Source organism: Trachurus trachurus (assembly GCF_905171665.1).
Source record: "Trachurus trachurus genome assembly, chromosome: 6".
Taxonomy (NCBI): Eukaryota; Metazoa; Chordata; class Actinopteri; order Carangiformes; family Carangidae; genus Trachurus; species Trachurus trachurus.
In genome coordinates, this window is record NC_139897.1 from 19,775,517 (window position 1) to 19,797,960 (window position 22,444).

Here is a 22,444-nt window from a genome sequence, read left to right on the forward strand (position 1 = left end):
CCTTATCTAGGCCTAGTATCTAAGAATCAGTTGGCCGACTAAAGTCCAAGGTAGGTGCAGAGCGTAGCCAGTTTAGATTCTGTTTATTGTTCTGCTACTGAGCTGATCTCTCGCTGTGGCCTCTTAGAGAGTGGAGATGCCTTTTCATTGTGAGAGGGGGAGAAGAGAAAACAACAACAACAAAAGGAAGGGGGTAGGGGACTGTCTGCTTATTGTGTGCATGTGTGTGTGTGTGTGTGTGTGTGTGTGTGTGTGTGTGTGTGTGTGTGTGTGTGTGTGTGTGTGTGTGTGTGTGTGTGTGTGTGTGTGTGTGTGTGTGTGTGTGTGTGTGTGTGTGTGTGTGTGTGCGAGTGCATGTGTGTATGTGTCTCTTGCAGACTTGTTGTGTAAGGCCGAAGTTACCCAGAGGGGGGTTAGGGCTCGCCTGCTCTTAGGGCTGGGCATGTTCTTCGAATGCCGACCCTGGAATTCCATGGCCTGGGGTCAGGACTTTTATTTGCAGTCCCACCTTACACTATTCCCCAAAACACACACACACACACACACACACACACACACACACACACACACACACACACACACACACACACACTCATCTTCAGCTAGCCAGGGGAGTGAAAAAGCTTCTGTAACTCAAGTATTTACTCATATGCTAAGGCGGGTTCAGAGGAATTTGCTGTCAGCAACAACTTCTCCGCCAATCATACACACTGATACAGCACTATCAGATAAAGCAGTGCAAGTTCTCTCATGCAAATTATGGTGCCAAGGGTCAGATGGCACAAAAAAGAGGAAAAAAATGTGAAAAATGTGGATTTTTCAGAATCCATTGAGAGCATTGCCTAAAGGCTGAAAAGTCTGCAGTGAGTGTCTTCTGGCGGCACTTAACTTTAAGAGCCGTCCATTTCGCCGTGTCTGCTCAGGCCAAACATCAGGACTATGTCCAACAAGAGGCTGCAGATACATCTTTGGCTACATTGTGACCGATTGAACTGGTGAAAACTATTTTTTCACAGCATAATTTATCTTCCTGTAGCTAACCCATTACCTGCAGCTAGTCAGCTATTTAATATGGGTTATCAATGTCTGTGCACGTCATCGCAGATGTAGTTGGGTTGTACCTATTCTTAATGTGACATGGAGTCCTCACCAACATAAGCAAGCACACCTGAATACACAGTGAAAACACTTTATTAAAAATGAGTCTGAAGACACTAAACTTGGTTTTGTCCTGAGCACACCGTAGCTTAAATGTTGAGCAAAGCGTAAATCCCCCCCACAGTGCTCCAGGCTCTTTGACCTATTCACCTGCTTAGCATGACATACCTCATCAGTGATGTCTTGTCTCGTTGTCTGTTGTTGCTGTTTCCGTTGTTGTTCAGTTTTCACTGCTAGAACTGGTACGATAAACATCTTTAGTTTGTGTGTGTGCTGTGAATCATTGTCATATGAGAGGTTGTTGTAAATGTCAGCTATAGGGCGGCCAGATGTACTGCTGTCTGTGTCGGAAAGCTTTTTGGGAACCACTGTAGAAGTGAAACTCCCAGTAAACTGTGCTGGAGGTCAAGCAGCTTAGCCCAGCCATATGAGGACAACAGGGGGGTGCATTGGGAAATGTACAACCTCATATGGAAAACAACTTTAATAACAACAACTTAATGGCGTCTCTAACAAGGTCCATACATTTAATGATATTGGGGCAACCTGGCTTTGAGGTTGTAAAAATGGTGATTACTATATGATGTAGCACACAAGATAAGTGTTCCTTATGAGGTAATTCAAAGAGCATGTCTAGCATATTCTTTTGAAATAGGCCAATATGTATGGAATATGTACGACAGCTTGCCAAATATGTCATAGAGCATTAGGCTCTTATTTATATCCATTTAATCCTGTGGGAAAAATCTCACTCTGTTATGAATTATATTTTATACATTGTTCTGCCACAATGTTTCCCCGCTCTCCTGAACTACATTGTGCATATGGATGATATATCTCAGTTACCTCAGTAACCCATAGAAAAACATCACTTGATGATTAAACGAAAGAACAGCTAATAAGATGGAAATGAAGTGATATACGAGGAGCTGGAAAATAAGTTTATAAAGCTTTCTGGATCCAAACAGCAGTAAGGTACCCTCTAGAGTTACTGACGCAAATAGCTAATGCACTGCATATTGCCTGAATATTGGAAAAAAGTGGCCCACACACAGTATATGTAGTATATGGTGTTCTAGCACGCCACTGCACCACAGTGAGGACGCTATGAGAGGACACGCTGGCTCTCACTCAGAATCAGAATCAGACCCAGATTTATTGGTATGTTTTGTGCATACAAGGAATTTCACTTTCCAGTGATTCTCAGTGTAGTTATACACAGCCAATTAAATAGCACCATTCAGACACGAGCCAATTCAAAGTGCTTTACAAAGACATGGAAATACATTAAAATAAGATGTCAGTAAGACGTCAAAAAAATAAAGCAATTCAATGTGATTTTTACATGGATTCAATAAAAGATTACATTTATAAAAGCATAAATAAGTGAATAAATGGTGAATATTCAAAATATGCATGTGATTTATTGATAAGCTAGAAGTAAATAAGATCTAAGTAAGATCTAAATAGGCTGACAGGTGACAGCTTGTTCCACAGGTGCAGCATTGAAACTAAAAGCTGCTTCACCTTGTTTGGTTTCTCCAACTTAAATCTGCCCCATGTGACCCGAGGAGTCAGGATGCTTCATCACATTCCCGTTAGTGATGTCAGCACCAATGACAACATCCAGGATGAATAAGATGAATAAACTCGAACATTTGTGACTATGTATAAATGACTCAGGGAAAAAAAAACAAATTAGTGGGAACCAGAGTAAGTCGCAGTAGATACAGTACGTATAGATACATGGTTATGCGTACTTACATCAGCTTATAAAGCCTGCTTGTATTTGTATTGAATAAGTGATCGATGTTGTTTACATTGTTGTACAATGTGAGTTCAAAACTGATTAATCAATATGTGTGAGCATGTGGAAACACAATTTTCACCGCAAAACATACAAAGCTCCGAAAAGTGATATAACTCTCCACAGAGGCAGAGAAAAATGAGAAATATGATGTATTGGTCGATGGAGCCAAGCAAATGTAGGGTAATCTGCAACAGTGTCAGCATCTGTCTCATGTGTTAATGTCAGTGATGTTATACCGGCAATGTTGACAACCAAACCTCAAAAGCTGCGCAGGGAACAGTTTCCATACCTCCTACTGTTTCCAAGGAATTTGTGTTTAAGCAAAGCAAACACAGGGTGACACACAAGACGGACATACACACTCTCACACTTGCCGTGTCCTAATGAACATAGCAGCAAGCCATTACACATACCTCATTCATTTCCCTGTACTGTTCTCGCTCATTACACACGTACAGCTGCAGACACTGGCACGCGCACACAAACACACATGCATCCTCTCAGACACGTTATCTATCAAATACACACAGGCACACACGCATAATTCCACACATAGTCACACAATTGCGCAGGCTTGCTCAAACTTACACACCATCCCACTTTTTGTTTGTGACACGGCGTTTGCGGGAAGCCCGGCTGTGAGCTAACCCCATCGTGTTTTTCTCGTCTCCTTTTGTTATGTTTGGCACTGGTTGTGGGCTCAACGTGCGCACACACACACATCGCACACACAGTCCCACACACTACTCCTTTGCCATGTACTATTAATAAATTGAAACAAAAATGTATTATTTCCATTTCTGACCTAAAGACTAACTTCAAGTTGTTATACATTTAGATCGTGTCATTTGTGTCCACCCGCTGGTCATATTTCTTCTTTCCATCAATGGAATTTGAACTATAACCTCCCACTATGTCTTAACATTTGGCTATGTATAAAACATCTCACCGAGGATGAAGTCATTACCTTATTCTTAATATTTCTCAGCAGGGCTGCTTGTGAAGAAGATGAGGAAGAGAGGACTCAGGCAACCAAATCAAACAAGCAACATTACAGGAAAAAAAGGTTTTTAGTGCATTGAAGTGTTTTTCTGTGGGTCTTTGGGTCCTGCACGGCTCATTTTCCCACGTAGAGTGGCCATAGTAAATGATTAGAAAAAGTGTTATTGTGCGCTTTAATCTCCCTGTTTTTCTGCTGTTGTCCCCCTCACCCTTCCCCCACTCGACAAAAAACCCCACTCTGATGACACATGGGAGCCGAGCTGAGCTGGCAAACACATCCTCCCTTATTATCAGACTGCTGGAAAGCCCAAGACCCCCGGGTCTTCTAGAGTCCCCCCCGTAGGGGACTCAGATGAGCAGGTGATACTGCTGGAATGTGGACAGGGGCAGGTGGAGGGGGACATTTTGGGGGGGAAAAAGGCCCTGTGGCGTCATCCCTGTCCCCTCCACTGCACAGTTTCCTTCAAAAGCGTCTGCTGGCAAACCTCCGACAACAACTCTGGATCCTGCTCCATGTTTTGTTTGGCCGCTGTGATTATTTTCATAGAAAGAACATCTTTATTGATAAAACTTTGTCTGTTGTCCGGGTCTGTTTTGCTCACTTTTTTGTTTGGTTTGCCAGTCCATGGCGAGAACTCTGTCTCCCTCTTGAATTGTGAAACGTACATAATAGTAAGAATGATATCTTTGTTTTCAAAGAAAATCATGTTTATTTTTGGAGAGGAGGCAATTATTGGAACGAGAAAGTAAAAGCAAAGGATCTTCACAGTTTTGGTTTTGAAATTATGATTTTTGGCATATTTTGAGGATCTTCATTTGACTCATATCCTTTTGTTTTATCGTTGTCAGTGAATAAAAAATGGGGGGAAAGCCTTCCTGTCACCTGAAAGAGTCCAAAGCAGAATTCACAACCATTATTAATTCTACTGTTGACTACTTTGATCGTTTTGATTGTTCTTAGGCTACTTATGTATTGCCAGTCTAGATCACTAATTGTTATTTATCAGTATTTATCATTTGTCTGATTTTGTATTTTTTCTTTACATCTTTTCATACGGTCGTCTTGGTCAGGGGACGACCTGCGAGTTGCCAGGTATAAATACAGGTTAAGACAGAAAATAGATCATTCTCTCTCTCTCTCTCTCTCTCTCTCTCTCTCTCTCTCTCTCTCTCTCTCTCTCTCTCTCTCTCTCTCTCTCTCTCTCTCTCAGTATGAAAAGTCATATCCAAGCAGCTGTCTGAGCAGTTACAGGTGTTAAAAGAGTCCAGATTTAATGTACAGGTAGAGTTTGTCATGCACAGAAACTCACAGTTGGCTCTGAACACTGGAAGCTGAGCAGCTCTCATTGTTCATCACACGGAGGGCTGCAGGTGGCCGAGACTGCAGGGCTAATAACTGACATTATTAATTAACACACAGGGAGAGATATGTCCCTCTGGAGAGAGAGAGAGAGAGAGAGAGAGAGAGAGAGAGAGAGAGAGAGAGAGAGAGAGAGAGAGAGAGAGAGAGAGAGAGAGAGAGAGAGAGAATGACGTCTGAAACTATCAGCACAACCTTTAATTTCAAATTTTTTAAAAATTAGTTTCAGCATGGAGGTGAAATAAAGACAAATTGTTATTTGCGGCGATGGCCTGGCAGTAATTACTACCAGGCAGCAGTTGATTCAGTGAGCACACACGGGACAAACAGAAGGTTGGTAAGCAGCAGTTTGTCTGGAGGAACATCTCCCTGTTCGCCCTGGCCTCAGACACCAGGCTAACTCTCGCTTTAATGATAATAATAAGGCCAACATGGTACAGCCTCTCTTCCTCTGAGCCCACAATTATAGCCTGGCACACTGCGTACGCACACAGTCTGTCTGGGGAGCAAGCCACCGGATAATTTCCGGTTACCTGTCGCAGCCACCTCTCACAAACACACTTAACCTACAAATGAAAAAAAAGACAAAACTTTAATGGCTTTGACCACATATGCACAAACATACATTCAGGAATATGCTCACACTGCAGTGTGAATTAGCCAAACATGTGCAAGGAGCCAAACAAGGATTTGCAGCTAATTTTCAAGCTCAAAAATGTCTAGTTAAGGCAAAACCACTGTTGTTACCTCATCTCTTTAAACCCCAGAGGGGTGCTGCATTCAGTGAGTAACAGGAAATACTGACAATGTTAATTTACAATAAAACAAAGGCAATTTGTGGGTGTTTTTTTTTTTAGCTTTGTGTTTCCAGCACTATTACTCCTTAGATATAAGGAACCACAGGCTGTAACTGCTAAATGTCTTTCTCCCATGCTGTTTTTCCTTGATGGTGAAAGGTAGATATCTTTGGAGATAGAATTTTTGATACAAGACAGCATTATGGTCTGATATGCTCGCATATCTTTCCAGGGGTTGTCTAAGCACAAGTATTATGCACCTGCACACACACTCCAGAGCACTCTGAAGTGACAGCGTCAAAACTTATCTAATAATCACATGAGCTAGTGCTTTCAGAACCACCAAAGGGCCATAACTCCACATCATTATCTCACTTTCTGCCATTTTATGGCTCTGTCATATCCTCTAATTTAGCATTATCTGGTTGAACATTAATCAGGTCCATCCTCATTGCACACCCATTTATCTATCCCTTTGCTTGTCTCCACAGGACAGGCGGGGAGTTTTTCACCACCGGACACAGCAGGTGCAGGTGTTGAACTATGGACCGTTGTCCAGTGATGTCGCTGGCTGCGTGCAACTCGCAATGTGGGAACTTCATAAAATCAGGCTGCAAACACGAGCATGACACTCACTGCACACAGAGTCTGCGCATGAGAGGCCAAAATCCCCAAAAACAAAACAAGCTATTAAGTTGATTCAATTCCTCAAACAGTGGCACAGCAAATCCTTTATTAATTTTAATCATAATAATAATAATAAAAATGATATTTTATTTTATTTATTTATATATATAAAAATGAAACCATTGGTTTTTTGGACTGAAAATATCAAAATCATTTCACTCGTTTTTTTTTTTTTTTTTACTTTTATTTTTTAGAAATAACAAGAGTCATTACAGAAGAGATATAGCTGCTGATCTCTTTGAAGATGTAGTGTTTTCAATTTTCAAAGCTCTTTCCTTGCGGGTTTTCATTCATATCTCGTCTGCTTATCAGCTAAGTTTTAGTGGTACAATATAACAGCAGATAAAGGCTCGTCAACAGAAGTTGTTTACATTTGAATGCTGTTTTACCACCTCACTGTCGTGGACAGGACACGTTTTCCTACCTGTCTGTCTTCTTTTCTTTTTTCTTTTTTTGTATCGTCAGTAAAACGCTTGTGATGCACCATTAAGAGCACTAAACACTATTTCTTAGAAAGACCTGGCTGAGGGAGAAGTAACAAACTGTCTGCTCCAATCTGCGTCTTTCTCTTTTCCATGTGTTGAAGGGGATTAATTCAACATGGTGATCTTTCCTCCCACCACACACACACACACAGTTTCTCATCCTTGTACTCGCCTGGAGGCTTTGAACTTGGTAACACTGGCCAGGATGGTTGAAAGTGTGTCTGGTCCTTTTGGATGTCAGCTGGCCTGGTCCTTTCTTTGATCCATCCCATAATAAAGATCAGAAAGATGAATGCTGGCCAGTCATAAGATCATCTATTCTTTTCCATCATGTCTTGCATCACTGTGCATATGTTCTCCGCTGTGGCACAGTTTACTGCTCTCCCATAGGCAGACCATTAATTGCTTGGCGCCTCTCAAGAAAAAAACAGGAAAAAAGCAAACAAAGAAACAGTTTTGTTAATAGCCTGCTGCTGTTGGCTGCTGATTTGGCCCAAGTAGTAATGCCAATTCTTTTGGAACACACACAAACATCATACTGCCACCCATCATTAGCAGGGCTCCGTGAACACAAATGTGTGTGCCTGCGTGTGTGTGCGTATGTGTGTGTAAGTGCGTATATGAGTGTGTGTGTGTGTGTGTGTGTGTGTGTGTGTGTGTGTGTGTGTGTGTGTGTGTGTGTGTGTGTGTGTGTGTGTGTGTGTGTGTGTGTGTGTGTGTGTGTGTGTGTGTGTGTGTGTTCATATTTATGTGTCTGTTCATGTTCACGTGTTGTGTATGAATCTATGAATGTGTGCTTTCATGTATGTTTGTGTACTCTTGCATGTTTGTTTATGTTTGTGTACATGTGTGCCAGACTGTTGGCAATGCCATTATATCTAAGCAAACACACACACACACACACACACACACACACACACACACACACACACACACACACACACACACACACACACACACACACACACACACACATTTCCCATTCAGGTGAATGGGAAAGTGCTGTTGGACTTTTGGACCCCACTGTATACATAGTCTTTCAGTAGTGGCATTATTGGATGTCCTCCCATCCGCATTACTGAAGCATGAGAATGAAATTGACAGTCTTGGGATGAAGGATGGCACAGCAGACACAAACAACCACTGCCAGCTTCCATGGCAAGTCTCAACAGACAATGGTTTGGGGCAGCCAAATGGCACGGTTGCAATGTCCTTCTCGAGCAATTTCCTCACAAATATTCACACTTTTCTGTCTTGTTTTTGTCGGGTTGTTTGTGCGTCAGCTCGCGTTGGAGCATGGACGACAACAACATCTGAAATGTAGGCCCTATGTCATTCTTAGAGGAGGTCGCACTTTTCAGGATAAACTGACGTGCAATTACGAACATTTCTCACAGTCAAGTGATGAGGGAATTGTGTTAATTCATTAGCAGATATCAATTATTTCACGAGCCAGGGGATTGTGCACGCTATGCCAGTTTCAGAATTTGACTCTTTAGAACACAGAAAAACAGAAGTTGCAGAAAAACAAGAAAGAAAAAGGTCAAGGGGAGGAGGAGAAAGAGAGTGATAGAAGGAAAGAACTCTGCGACCTCTGGGCCCTGGCAACGGCCAAAGAAATGGAGCTTATCTTGTTAATGTAGGGAAGATAACCAGAATGCTCATCTGGCCAGGGAGGAGGAGAGAGAGAGAGACAGAGAGAGAGAGAGAGAGAGAGAGAGAGAGAGAGAGAGAGGAACCTCCACCATAAATGTATGCTGACACTGTTCACTGGAGACCAGAGACTGGAGCTTGTTTATGCGTGTGTGGGAGCATGACAGCTGGACACACACGCTGGCACTTGCTCAACTGTTGCACAAAAGTCCAACTCAACACTTGTCATTCAAAAGCACATAATAACATCCACAGGGATCTGTGTATGGTTTATAGAAATGGAAAAACACGCAGAACAGAAGTTAGTGGAGGTGATTGCTCCCACATGGTTTTTTGTTTGTTGGTTTGTTTTTGTCTTTTTTTTGTCTTTTTTTTTTACAATTAAATCAATCAAGTGTTTACTTACTTAAAATGTGAAATTTGGAAACGTGCGAAAATCAAAATCAATTGTTGTAAATTGGAATCTCCCAGTGTTGTCAGTTCAATTAATCTTTCCGTTCTCTGCAGCACTGCTTGTGTTGTTTATCTCTACCTGAACAGAAATGTTGCCAGCTACTCCAACAGAGAGTCATCCAACAGAGTTATTTGAAGTGACGGATAGGTATGGATCATGGCCTGCCTTGTAATTAAGAGAGATTGCTATTTTCCCCCTAGAATGGGCTCTCCTATCCTGATCTGTAATTATATGTTGTTCAAACATAGAGGGGAGTGTCCCTGGTTATTGTGCAGCCGGCTTTGTTCTGCCTTCACCACCACAACAAGTGCCAGCATAACTGATTGTCTGCCTTTGGTTTTCAAGTTACAATTCTTTTTTAGTTTTTCCACTAACAATAAAGTGTGTATGTGTGCAGCAGAATTAGTTTAACTGTGACAGGTATGCATCCGTCACTCATGGCAGGAGGGAATGGCAGTGTGTGTCGGTGTGTGTGCCTGTGTGTGCATGTGTGTGTGTAGTCCCAGGTACTGCCCCAGTGACCTCCACATAGTGACACTGACGTGCAACAATGATGAATGCCCTGAGAGAGTGAAGTAAGGACCCACCTGGATAATGTTAAAGCTAAAAACTCAGAAACCTTAAACGTTACAAGATGCTGACCTCCTTGTTTAATTAAGTGCAGCGTTTTGCTTTTAAACGTTTACTGCCACCCTCTTCACTCTTCCTGCAACACCTCCAATTAAATTTAGCCTTTAACAAATCCATGAATATTTCAGAGTTAAATGCCAAACGCGATTAAGGTCGCCGCTGCAGGAAAATGAAGATAGATAGAGAGCCCTGATGTTTTAACGTGTCATTTATTTGAGATTGCGAATGGTATTTAAATTTTTCAAACAGAGCGGTCACAGGGTGAAATATTTGACCCCTTTGAATAAGTATAGCCCAGGCGGTCTGTGCACCACACACAGAGAATATTTCAGTGTATAGCTGTGACCCCCTTGTTTTCCAGTAAGAGGAAATTGTCATGCAATGACCCAGTGACCACACTGAAAACCACTTCCCCCTTTGTTATGATTTTGTATGGCTTAACCACCCCATTTCCCATGTTCTGGCCCTGCAAAATAAAGTCTACCCCACACATTTTGTCACATCCTCACTGCCCGGCTGTTTCTCCCATCTCTGACCTTTCAATGGTGTGTTGACAAAGACACCAAAAGCCTCAAAATTGCAAAACTTTACAAATGTAGCATCCAAAGCGATCTATGTTTAGCGTGTGCGTGGGTTGTTCGGATCCTTTTCGTGCTTTTTAGGAGACGATCAGACATAGACCAAAGACAAACACTGACATTGTGCAGTTGTTTTTGTGCGCCCAAGGAGTTTGTTTTTTGTTTTCATCCTCATACCCTTGAATTATCAGCTTGTATTCTACACATTATAAACCATGATATAACAATGATGATTATGACTTTGGCCATGTTAACAAGATTTAAGAAAAGTAAAAGACTTGATCAAGAAGCCTCAGTATCCTCAACCGTCTTTTCTTCTCCTCACATAGTTTCTACTTTGTAGAAATGCCACTAAAACTTCCACTTCATTGTTAATATGTCAGAACCTACGGTTACATAATTAGAAAAGCCTCCTCGCAGCTCCTGGTTGATTAGGAATTAACAATTAGATAGTTTTGTGGGGCGCTGAAGAAACACAATCACCTCTTTATACTCTGCTGTAACCACCTCAGGGCCCATGCAAGGATGTAGATTGAATTATATTTTGCTTTATGAAATTAAGCTCTTTGGGGAAATTAGCCAAATGGTAATGTTTCTGTGTAATTAATGAGAGCAAGAGTGCCGAATGCTTGAGCCCATGCACGCTGCACACAGGAGTTTTGACTATTCCAGGAGGCCAGTACAGTTTGTCCTGGCCATAGAGGTTCTGTGGTATGACCCCCTTTCCCTCTGATTCTCCCTCTCTCTGTCTCTTTCTCTCAATCTCATTCCCCTCTCTCCATCCCTCTTTTCAGTCCACAGCAATTAGAGAGGCAAAGTGGGAGAAGAGGAATGTGTGAGCACGCTTTGTGAGGATTGGGGAGAGGGAGTACAAGAGAGAAAGTGGGAGATAAAGAGAGAGGGAGAGATGAGAGAGAGACACAGGAGGGGAGGAGAAGAAAGGAGAGGAGAAGGCCTGTCTTAATTGGCCTGTGTGGCCACGCTGGGCTGTGATGGTCTGGGCTTGCCAAACCCTGTGCCTCAATAGTTGGCCTGGCCTTACATGCATCCCGTGCATCCGGCCAACCACAACTAACTCTAGTGTGCTCTTTGGCAGTTTCCAATGTCAGGCCTGGGAGAGTTGTGCCACCCACATCTACACTCCGCTCCACAGTTCAGGAGGCCTCTCTGATGGGGATGGATGCATGGGTTTGGGTTTATGGTTTATTTGGCTCCACCAGTTTAGGTTGAGGTGGCATTCCTGTGCTCCTTCTATTGTTTACTTATTTAAAGGATAGGATAATGTTATAGTGATTTTTATGTCCCGGACCCCGATTTAGATGCAGATGTAAATTTAAATTTGACAACAAGTTAAAAATGCACCTACCTAAATTACACGCATACCTTGGATACGGGGAAAAATAATTTCCAGCCATCCACGCTGGTTAGTTCTGGTGATAATTCTGCAAAACAAAGTCATTAATTGGCAGAAATCCCACAATAACACAAACTGCGACGTAAGCTTTAATGATCTAGACAAGATTAAGCCAACACGGCCATCAAAGTCAACAATTGGGAAAACAGGTTTATGTCTTGGTTCACAGTGGCCCGGTTTAGCTTGTTTTGGTTGACTTATGTTGTGCCAGACTCTGCCTTGCCAGGCAGCAATGATGTGATGAGCCCTGAGGACCAGACAGTCCCTGATCTCATCTCCAACTCTAGAGAGTCATACTATGTATAAACACCTGCTGGGAACAAGCTCAGTTCCAGGGCGCGTGCTGGAGAAACACAGGCATACACACACACACACACACACACACACACACACACACACACACACACACACACACACACACACACACCTGTCAGTCAGTAAAAAAAAAAAGGAAAAGACACTGCAAGAGTGATGTGTTTCGAATAACAAATACACAAATAATGCATTTATCAAAAAAAGGGAAACGAGGGACAGTGCAGTATTTACTTGCTGAAAGAGAAAATATGTGAACATTTGCTTGCAGGTTCAGTCTGTGCATGATTGTGTGTGAACTTGTGCAGCCTCCAGCCATGCTTCAGAAATGAACTGTTTTTGACAGTGTATGCTTCCAGCTGAGTGTTTTTCCTCCCTTAGTGCAGGGGGATGGACTCCTTAGTAGGGCAATAAGGTTTCATGAGACAGGCAAAGGTGATTTAATTGAGCGATTTATGACCATAAAACACAGAACACAAGATGCTCTGCAACGATAGCCGACCAGCCTCCTCACTTTTCCCAGAAGTAACACATGTGATTCTCATCACTGTAAGGCAGAACTTTGCACCACAGCCAAAGAAAAATAGATTTCTGCCTCTCCTGGCTGTAAAGTTCAAACTCTTTGATGCCAACCTAAAGCAGAACTGAGAGCCGAAGTAAACTGTGTTGCACCAATTTAACCCCAGTTCCCAAAACATTTCCATTCTGGGAACAAAGATACTATACTCCAGATCTGCCCGGTAACAGACATCCCATGGGTGGGTATTTGCATGCATGTCAACAATGAAAGGTCGTGCCATTTTCAAAATATGCATGTGATAATTTGAGACATGTCGGTTACTAAACTTAGCCACTGAAGTGGAGCTTGCTCCAGTAGTTAGCAAGCCGCTGGAGGATGGAGGAATGGATGTACGGATGGGTGTGTCAGAGGCAGAGAGAACAGGTCAGGTTTAGTGTGGCATGCAGTAGAGGAAGGACTGAGGAGTTGCGGCCAGCCTGCTTGCCACTCTGAGTGCTGATTTCCACTTTGGCACACTCTGCACAATCGCTGAGCAGGAGACAGACAGACAGAGACAGACGGACAGACCAAGAGCCAGGCAGAGATGGAGACAGGGAGAGAAAAAAGAGGGGAGGGAGGGTGAGAGGGAAAGTGAGGGTGCTAAAAGCAGCTGGAGATTCTTTGCAAGGCCTTAAGATGTAATAAATCATTTACAGGGTACATACAGTTTAATTGATATAAAAAGATTTCAAAAAAATTGCACTCAAGCTCAACTCGCACAGAAAAGTGTTAACACACATCCAGGAGAGGCAAGTACACTGAACAAAGCAGTAAATGTTTTAGACATTGTACGTTTGATAAAATGTTTTTTTTATTGATATTAAAAATGAAAGTACATGAATTGTGCATTTCGGACGTTCTAGCGTGCAGAGGTTAAATCAATAAAATACACACAGGCTGAGTGAGCTACTGACACAGAAAAAGTTGCCATTGCTCGGCAATATATCTCTTCATATTCAGCGAAAAGAAGTGGTTGTCTTTCACGCCATTCAAAAGAACACTATAGTAGCCTGTTTGAACATTACAATAGTGAATGAATGCAGTCCTAGCAGGAAAATATAGATATATCAAATAAAAAATATCATAATAATAATAATAATAATATTAAAATAATAATAATAATAATTGCACTGCCTGCTTTGTTGCACAACTGAAGTAGAATATAATTAGAGACAGGACGCAGCCTTGAAAATTGAAATCTCTCTGACAGAAAGAAGATATAAAGTGTTGAGTTTTCTCTCCACCACAGTATGGCGAGTATCCATTCAGTCTCCATTTCATGATGGGTGATGCATGACACAATGGAGGAGGAGGAAACTATAATGTGGCACAGAATGATCTCGTTTTCTGACATTGGCTTCAGTGGTTTGTTACAGAGAGCTGTATCATTGTGGCCAGGTACGTGTAACAACCTCAGCTGCCCTTCCGCAACAAGATTATCACTTACACTCAGCAACTACTCCACTTCTCCCTTGGAGAGCATAGATTGTTTTCTTCCTTCCTTTCTTTCTTTCTTTCTTTCTTTCTCTCTTTCTTTTTTTTCCTGAGTGCTTCAGAAATGGTTCAGCGTGACAGCCCTTCATCAAATGCATAATGGTTGTATGATTGGAAGATTGTGAGGGGTGAACGGCAGGCTAACAACCTTGCCACCCCCCCATTCTCACCATGCAAACACAGGTAGACACTGATGACGCATAAGATCAGGGACATTGTCTTCTACAGAGGAGATAGATAGATAGATAGATAGATAGATAGATAGATAGATAGATAGATAGATAGATAGATAGATAGATAGATAGATAGATAGATAGATAGATAGATAGATAGATAGATAGATAGATAGATAGATAGATAGATAGATAGATAGAACAGTGAGGTGTTGAGCAATGATAATCTCTCCTTGAAAGACAATGACCTTTATGTGACCTTTGATGGTTGCTAGCATCATAACGACATCATTACCTCCAGTTGTAAGTCACATGTAAGCTAAACCCCTAAATCTACAGCCGACTGGACATTTATGGCCTCGTGACCCAAACCAACACACGGCAGTGGCACTGGCACATAGGCAAGATGCTCCTTAGAAGATCATAGGACACCATGCGCAATTACAAAGACATGATTTAATGAAGGACTGATCATTCCCCCCGCCAGCAATACTAAAGTGGCTTTTAAAACATAGTGGGTTTGAGTACAATCAATGTTGAACAGTTATTTTTCCAATGATAAAAAGTCACTCATTGATGCTTTCCTTTTTCACAGACAACCCTGACAGGCTTCTGGAAATCCATGCAGACCAGCGTATTCAGAGTATGTGCCTATTTCTGTGACATAACATGCCTAAGCAATCCAGGCTATGCTGCTGTTAAAATATTAATTTAAAGTAACTATGGCAAACAAAAAAGGAAAAAAAGACATTATTTTTGGTACAAAGCATCTACAAAAAAGCCTTACAACTCCAATTGGAAAACAGAGATCATACAAAATAAATCCGTCAGTTGAGCATCAGTGCTACGTATATTATTTGGACCAATTTTTCAAATATATTTTATAACAAAATAAATAATGCCTTTATACAGTGCCCTTATTTGTATTTAAACAAACAAACAAAAAAGCTTGGCGGCTCATTACGCAAGATACAGCTCAGACTAAAGGAAAATAACACAACGTCCCTGGAAACTAATTATATATCTATATTTATATATATATGTTTTATATATATATATATATAGATGTATATATATATATATTCAAGTATTTGTTTTCAGGCAAAAGCATGTGAATACTACTGATATACAATAAAAATAAAATGTTAGTTTGACATTATTGCTGTTTTTTTCCCTTTGAATTGAAATTTTGTGCCTTTCTTTAGAACTGTAAAATAATATTATAACAATAACCATAGAAACAAAAAAAAAGCCTAACTTGGAAAAACAGGAATGTCACGGTACCAGAAACTGACAGGGTTTTCCTTTTTTTCATTGAAACATTGATATGAAAAGAAAACAGAAAAAAAGACAAAATAAAATATAGTCATCATTATCCCACTCGCTCTTTGTCCATGCCATGTTACTTCCTGTCAGAGCAGTCTGCAAAGCCATGGCAAACAGGAAGTACAGTCCCAGAACTGTAGTACTGTCCCAATCCAGGCGGTCCACGTTGTCCCATATGTGTCCCCACACTGCTCCCTGTGTCCGACAGCCTCAGAAGGACAGGAGGAACAGGGACTGGGTCTCAGGTCCCCCTTGCCACTTAATGCTGGCAAGCTAGTGATGAGCAGCCGCTAGCACTGTGAGCCTAGATGCCAACACAGCCCATATCTTTTCTCAGTGACACTTCCCCCTTGACATTGCCACTGCCAGGAGCTCCCCCAGATCCTTTATTTTCCATTTTGTAAAAGTCACACTTTCCTTAAAACGGAAAGTTTTAATATTCATTCAAAGAAAAAAAAAAAAAAACGTGCTTTTCAACCTCTTCTTTGAGTCCATTCCCAAAGCTAGCACCATGACATTTTTTTAAGCTACACGTTCATTGTTCATAAAAAAATAGTGCCATTTTTTTCTTTACTTTGACGTAATCCGTGGCAATGTGCAATTTTGCAGACTCTTTTCTGCTTTTTGTTTGTGATCAAAAGGTGCTGGAACAGGAATCTAATTTTACAAAATAATTCCTTACAGTGTGGAAGTCCCTTTATAGGTAGAGGTGCAAACTAATAAGAAAAAGAACTAAGTTTTCTTTTTGCCTCAGGAAAAATGATGTGGAATGGATTCTTTCATGCAAGCTGCTCTTCACTTTCAGTTGTCTTCCACAAGGACAAAAAAACATTCCGCTGGGTGTCCTCTTGACACTTGCAAACCACAGATCTCTTTCATCTCCTTTTCTCCCTTCCCTTTTCTCTTTTGCTTAAGGATCCACCTGAATTGCATTCAGCCGAATTGTTAACTTTTTGTTCATCATTTGTGTTTGTGCCTTTTGTGTCAGTGACTGAAAGAGAGAGGGAGCGTAAGAGTTCAGACAGGAAGAATGTGTAGGCATGTTTGTGTGCCGGAGGAGGGTGGATGGGTGGGTGGGTTTGATGGGGGCATTAGAAAAGGGCCAGGGGGTCAAGAAGTAGTGGATGAGAGCGGGGGGCTGGGGGCGGGGGGGATTGGTGGGCTCGGACAGGGCAGGGGAGGTCAGAGAGGACTGCCACAGAAATGACGTCAGAGACAAAGCTATAATCCCCTAGTCTTTTTTTTCTCCCTCCAAACTCTTGTCTGTGCAAAGGGCTGGCAGCGGGCTCATTTGTGGTTGACATAGTTGTCCGTGGCGAGCAAGACGGGAGGCAGTTTGCTGGGCAGGCTGATCAGGGGCCTGTGGAAGATTGCCTGCTCCTGTGCTTTGATCTTCTCCGCCTGCCTCCGAAACTTTTTGGCCCTCAGGATGGCGGGGACACCCCTCCGGAGCCGCTGGGCCGCCTTCCTCTGCCACGACTCGTATTTGGGATACTTCATGGTCACATGCTGCTTCCTTGGGACTTCCTATTGTGGCGTGCAGGCGAAAATAGAGGAAAAAGGGAAAAGAGGGAGTCAGTTCATTAGACGTGATAAGATACTGTGCAAGTGCTTGTTACAATGGAGGAAAGCTTTGTTTATTTTCATTGTTGGGCCACTCAAATGGAAATCAAATGTCATTCTTATAGCGCAGAGCGTCATAACAGACTCGCCTGTCCTCTGACTTGCCCTTGTTTTGGTTTCCTCGACTGAGAGAAGCTGTCAACAAGTGCTTAGTTCAGCCTCTTTAACATACTGTCAAAGGGAAAGGCGGTCACTCGCCTCATATACATATGAGGGGCACGTCGTCGTTCACCCAACGACCTGCTGAACTGACTAACCCCCAGACACAGAATGAAACAACACATAAAAACAATGTCATTTCAAAACCTCTGTTCTCACAGAGCAAACTCCTTTTAAACGGCACTAGGTGCTGCGCTTGGGGACGAGACACCGAGACAAAGTGGGAGTGGTAGCAGCAGAGCTAGAATTTATGCGTGAGTAGCCAGTGCTCCATCTGAATGGCTTGTTTTGGTCCTGCCACTTGAAGAGTGTTTATCCCCCTTCATTCACTTCAGGCCTGCTCAATAGGCTAAACACAGCTGGCCCTCAGAGCAGCCTGTACCCATCAACTCTCCCTGCCCAGATAAACTAGGGACATGTCCCAACTAATTCCCTAGCAGCCTCTTTATTGCATTTGAGACAGGTCCATTACGTTCCCTCTCACATTTGCAGTATTTATCCTATTTTTTTCTTGTTTACATCACCAGCAATCTCATACCACTGACACTGATTTTTTTTAACAGGTAAAACCAGAAACATTATAAACATCCCTCTCTCTTCTTGTCCTAGGGAAGTGCTGGGGGGGTGGTGGGGGGGATTTTTTTTGAGAGGCCTGGGAAGCAGCCCCAGCTCTGTCTTGTGACCGCAGTGAAAAGGCCTGAATTACTCCCTTCATGTTTGTGACATATTTCAGAGAAGCTCTGCTGTGGCCAAGTCAGGTGTTTTTGACTGCACAGATCAAGATCCACACCAGCTTTTGGAGAGCTTGCTGTTCCGTGACTAATAATCACACACTCAGAACACACTGTTTTGTTACGGACCGGCAGACTGCACCATCTCACAGGCTTTCTCTCTCTCCCTCTCTCTCACACACACACACACATACGTCTGTGAGTATGACTCTGCCTTTTCCGGAATTATAATGTGCTGTGACAGTCTTGTTGTTTTCCACGACAATCAGCACTTTTGCATGGAAGGTAACTGCTTACCAGCGACCATTTAGCGAGATAAACCTGTCTTTGCATGGGTTTCAGTCTGTACTAGGTGTCAGTGACATAGGGGCAAGGTTCAGAGGTAAATGGAGGCGCAGGAGATGGGGACAGATAGTGTCAAGGATGAGCATTGTTTCCCATACTGATGTGTTGTTGTTGCTGTTGAAATGTACCTGTTTTAGTGCGGGCATCACGGGAATGACCTGTAGAGAGGTGGCCGACACGTCCCTTTCGGACTTGGCGGGTTTGGCACAGTACTGCTCCAGCAGGTTGAGGTCACAGCTACGGAAACAACACTCTTCTACGATCCCACGGTTCTGGGGGCGCCGGTTGCTACCCCTGCTGGTTGGCCTACCTGAAGAGAGACAAAGCGAGGGATAAAGAAAGGCGAGGTTAAGGCCTGAGGACACAACACTGGCGTCAGTAATGAATCTGGGTTGGTTGTTTTTGCAGGATTACTTCAGCAATCATAGCAGTCCATGGAGCAAAGAGGATAAAAGGAAATCTATGACCAACAGCAACAAATCTTTTTGTTTGTAGAGGATAATCTGATTAGGGCTATCTGGAAGTCCTTTAATGAGTGAATACACAAGTAAACACGCTGTGCTCTAGACACTAAAAGAGAGTGACGGAGACAGCTAAGCTCTCAAACAGACCTTTGGGTGAGTGAATACATAAAATGGAAACTCTTCTGTGACCTTGTCCTTTGTCAAGTCAGCAGAGATAAAGAGGATGAGGAGGGAGAGAGGAGAGGAGGGGCAGGGAGGTAGAGAAAACAGGGATCAGTGCAGAGAGAGAGGGTGTGTGAGGGTCAAAACAGAGGGAAAGAATGCAAAACAAAAGAGGGGAGAGTGTAGACATGAGAGTAAAAGGTATAGAAAAATAAGGTGAGGGGGTGGATGGTTAGCATGTTGCGATGGGGAACACTATCCGCGATCAATAAAGGGCTTGTTTGAAGTCCTGCGCCCCACACAATGATGGAAAAATCTCATGAGAGGGAAGGCTAGATTTGATTGCAGGAAAAGCAACATGAGAGAGAAAGAGAGGGTGAGGAGAGGAGGAGGAGGGAGGGAGGGAACACATCTATGTTGGCCCAAATTGGATAATGATCTTTCTGATTGGAGAGAAGCTTCTGTGGCAAGCAGCACACAAAGGAGCTGCCTGTCTCTCAAAAGGCGCAAAGCAAGTGGGTGGGACGTAGCCAATATCATTTTTCGGAGTGAAGGAAGGTGAAGTGAAGTTATGTTAGTGGCAAACTCTACAAACAGAAGCTCATCCATTTGAGGATTAACACAGCTACCACAACACACTCCCATAATGCTTTACAGCTAGTCCCATCATCCGCACAATGGAAGCAATGATCAGAATTGGTGTTAATGATCTTTCCTCCTAACCTGACATCAAAAACACCCCCCTCCCCTCCTCCCTCCCTCCACTCTCTCTCTCTCTCCATCCCCCTCCGACTCATCAGTGTGGTCGCCTGGCCTGGGAACACTGGTGCTGAGGTGACTGGTATGCCTCTTGGGGTGCTATTACTTTACTGGTAAACAAGCGGTCCATTGTGTCGCGCTGAGTCGTGTGTGCCTTCACAGCTCGCCGGCCTTTCATATGCAATGAGAGGTGGTATGGGCTCGAGGCAGAAAGCGCACACTCAGCAGAGCAGCCTGGACGAGGTCTTGAGACACACAGCTGGCTATAATCTCCCTCTCACTCTCTTTTCTGTCTCTCCCGTCAGTGTGTGTGTTTGTGAGTGTGTGCGCGCGTGTGTGAGTGTGTGTTTGTGCGTGTGAGTGTGAGTGCGTGAGAAAGAAAAACACCAAACACGCATACCACACAGCCACAGACAAGAGCGAAACTCTCAGCTATCCAAACAGATGTGTGCAAATGAACAACAGAGAGACTCCGCAGAGGGAAATTAAAAAAAGAGAGAAAAAGAAAGAAAGAAAGAAAGAAAGAAAGAAAGAGCGGAATCAACGTCCATGCAGCTCGTTGTGAGAACTTGTAGTAATGCGCAGAAACCTACTGAAATAGAAGCCTCTGTCTTCACAGACGAACTGCAGCGCATCCACCAGCTCTCCCCCACACAGCGTCTCCGCCGAGGCCATTTCCACAACGTAGAGCGTCAGGGCCAGTGCAAACAGCAGCGCAGGACTGGTCGAAGACATTTTCCTGACCTGCAGACAAACGCACACACAAAAAAACACATTGCAGGATAAAGCAAATCGGCTCAACAAACGCAGGCGCACAGAACAAGAGTGATGACATGAAAGAAATTCTCAGATGACAGCCAGATGTTGCCTTTCCAGTGTGTGTGTGTGTGTGTGTGTGTGTGTGTGTGTGTGTGTGTGTGTGTGTGTGTGTGTGTGTGTGTGTGTGTGTGTGTGTGTGTGTGTGTGTGTGTGTGTGTGTGTGTGTGTGTGTGTGTGTGTGTGTGTGTGTGTGTGACAGGCTGAGGAGAGGGGGGAAATCCATCCAGCTCTTTACGCATTCACGTTTGCACGCTTGTTCAAGACACCACGACTTCCAGGGTTAAATAATGTTTCTGTGCATTGACCTACTATTGCGTGAGACCAATGATGCCAAATGAGCAGTTTTTGCCCCCCTACACCACCACCACCACCACCACCACCACTCCTCCACCCCCTCGGCAGTTTATCTCCCGCTGTCACCATGTCGCACCTGAGAGAAGTGCTTATTCTGGAGGAAAAAAGTAGACGGTATCTCTGGTTTCACACCCTTACACAACCTTCCAGAAGTTGCAAGACCGGCTGCTCGATAGTTAACTATCTGAAAAGCTAGACTCAGCATATATTTTACCCTTGCTCACCCTGAAGCGAGCTCACTGACCCTCAGACCTACCGCCCCCTATCTGCCGGCAAGAAAGACCAGCTGTTTGCTCCGAGTCCAGCGAACGGCGCACCATCCAGACAGAGGGGGGTGGGGTGGGGGTAAAACACCTCTCAACTCATTTCTTCTATCCTGTCAGATTACCTGTTGCACAAACGCCCCGGAGCTCCAGCCGTGTTGTGAATGCATCTTAAACTTTCTCAGTTGCATGCAAATTGAAGGATGCCCCGGTTGCACATATTGCACAAAAAGGAATTATTTAAAAAAAAATGTATGCGATCAATGCATCAGCTCAGCCTGAAGCGGTTTTCTCACTCATAAAGCCCATAGACATCGTTACAACCCCGCCAGAGGTCTTTCAGCACACGCACAGCACAACCGCAAGAGTAGCCTACAAAACTACTTGTTCCCTCTGGTTACCTTCATTCTGCTGCTCTCCGTTCTCCGGCAGGTGTGGCAAAGTGAGTGGGGTCCGTTTCTTTGCTGGGTCTCCATGTCAGATGGCAGTAGTCAAAACGTTGGGGTGGGTTATTTGGTTGGAGAGATTGCAGGTGAGTTAGTTTCCCAGTTGGTGAGGCTATAGAGATGATGTGTGACAGGCTGTCCCAAAGACCAGGCGACAGGCAAAACTTCTCAGGGAGCTGTATTATATACCAAACACGCCCCTTACACCCACAACCCCACCCCCTCGCTCCTCCTCTTCACGGCTGGTAAAAAAAAAAAAAAAGGGTCCAGCCAGAGACGTTTTATGGAAAAGTGCTTAAAGGGAGAAAAGGCAAAAAAAAAAAGAAAAAAAAAAGGAGAGAGAGAGAGAGAGAGAGAGAGAGAGAGAGAGAGAGAGAGAGAGAGAGAGAGAGAGAGCCACAACACAAAATATGGAACAATTCCATAG

General features: G+C 43.4%; 1 protein-coding gene across 1 annotated transcript; it reads right to left on the reverse strand.

The window, feature by feature from the left end:
• Positions 1–13,660: 13,660 nt before the first annotated feature.
• igf2b (insulin-like growth factor 2b) lies at positions 13,661–22,174 on the reverse strand. The gene is made up of 4 exons (XM_083974333.1): positions 21,973–22,174; positions 20,725–20,879; positions 18,879–19,056; positions 13,661–17,419 (listed from the first exon to the last, which is right to left on the reverse strand). Exons 1-4 carry the CDS (start codon positions 22,045–22,047, stop codon positions 17,180–17,182), a joined length of 648 nt encoding a protein of 215 aa, XP_083830459.1. The 5' UTR covers positions 22,048–22,174; the 3' UTR covers positions 13,661–17,179.
• Positions 22,175–22,444: the final 270 nt, after the last annotated feature.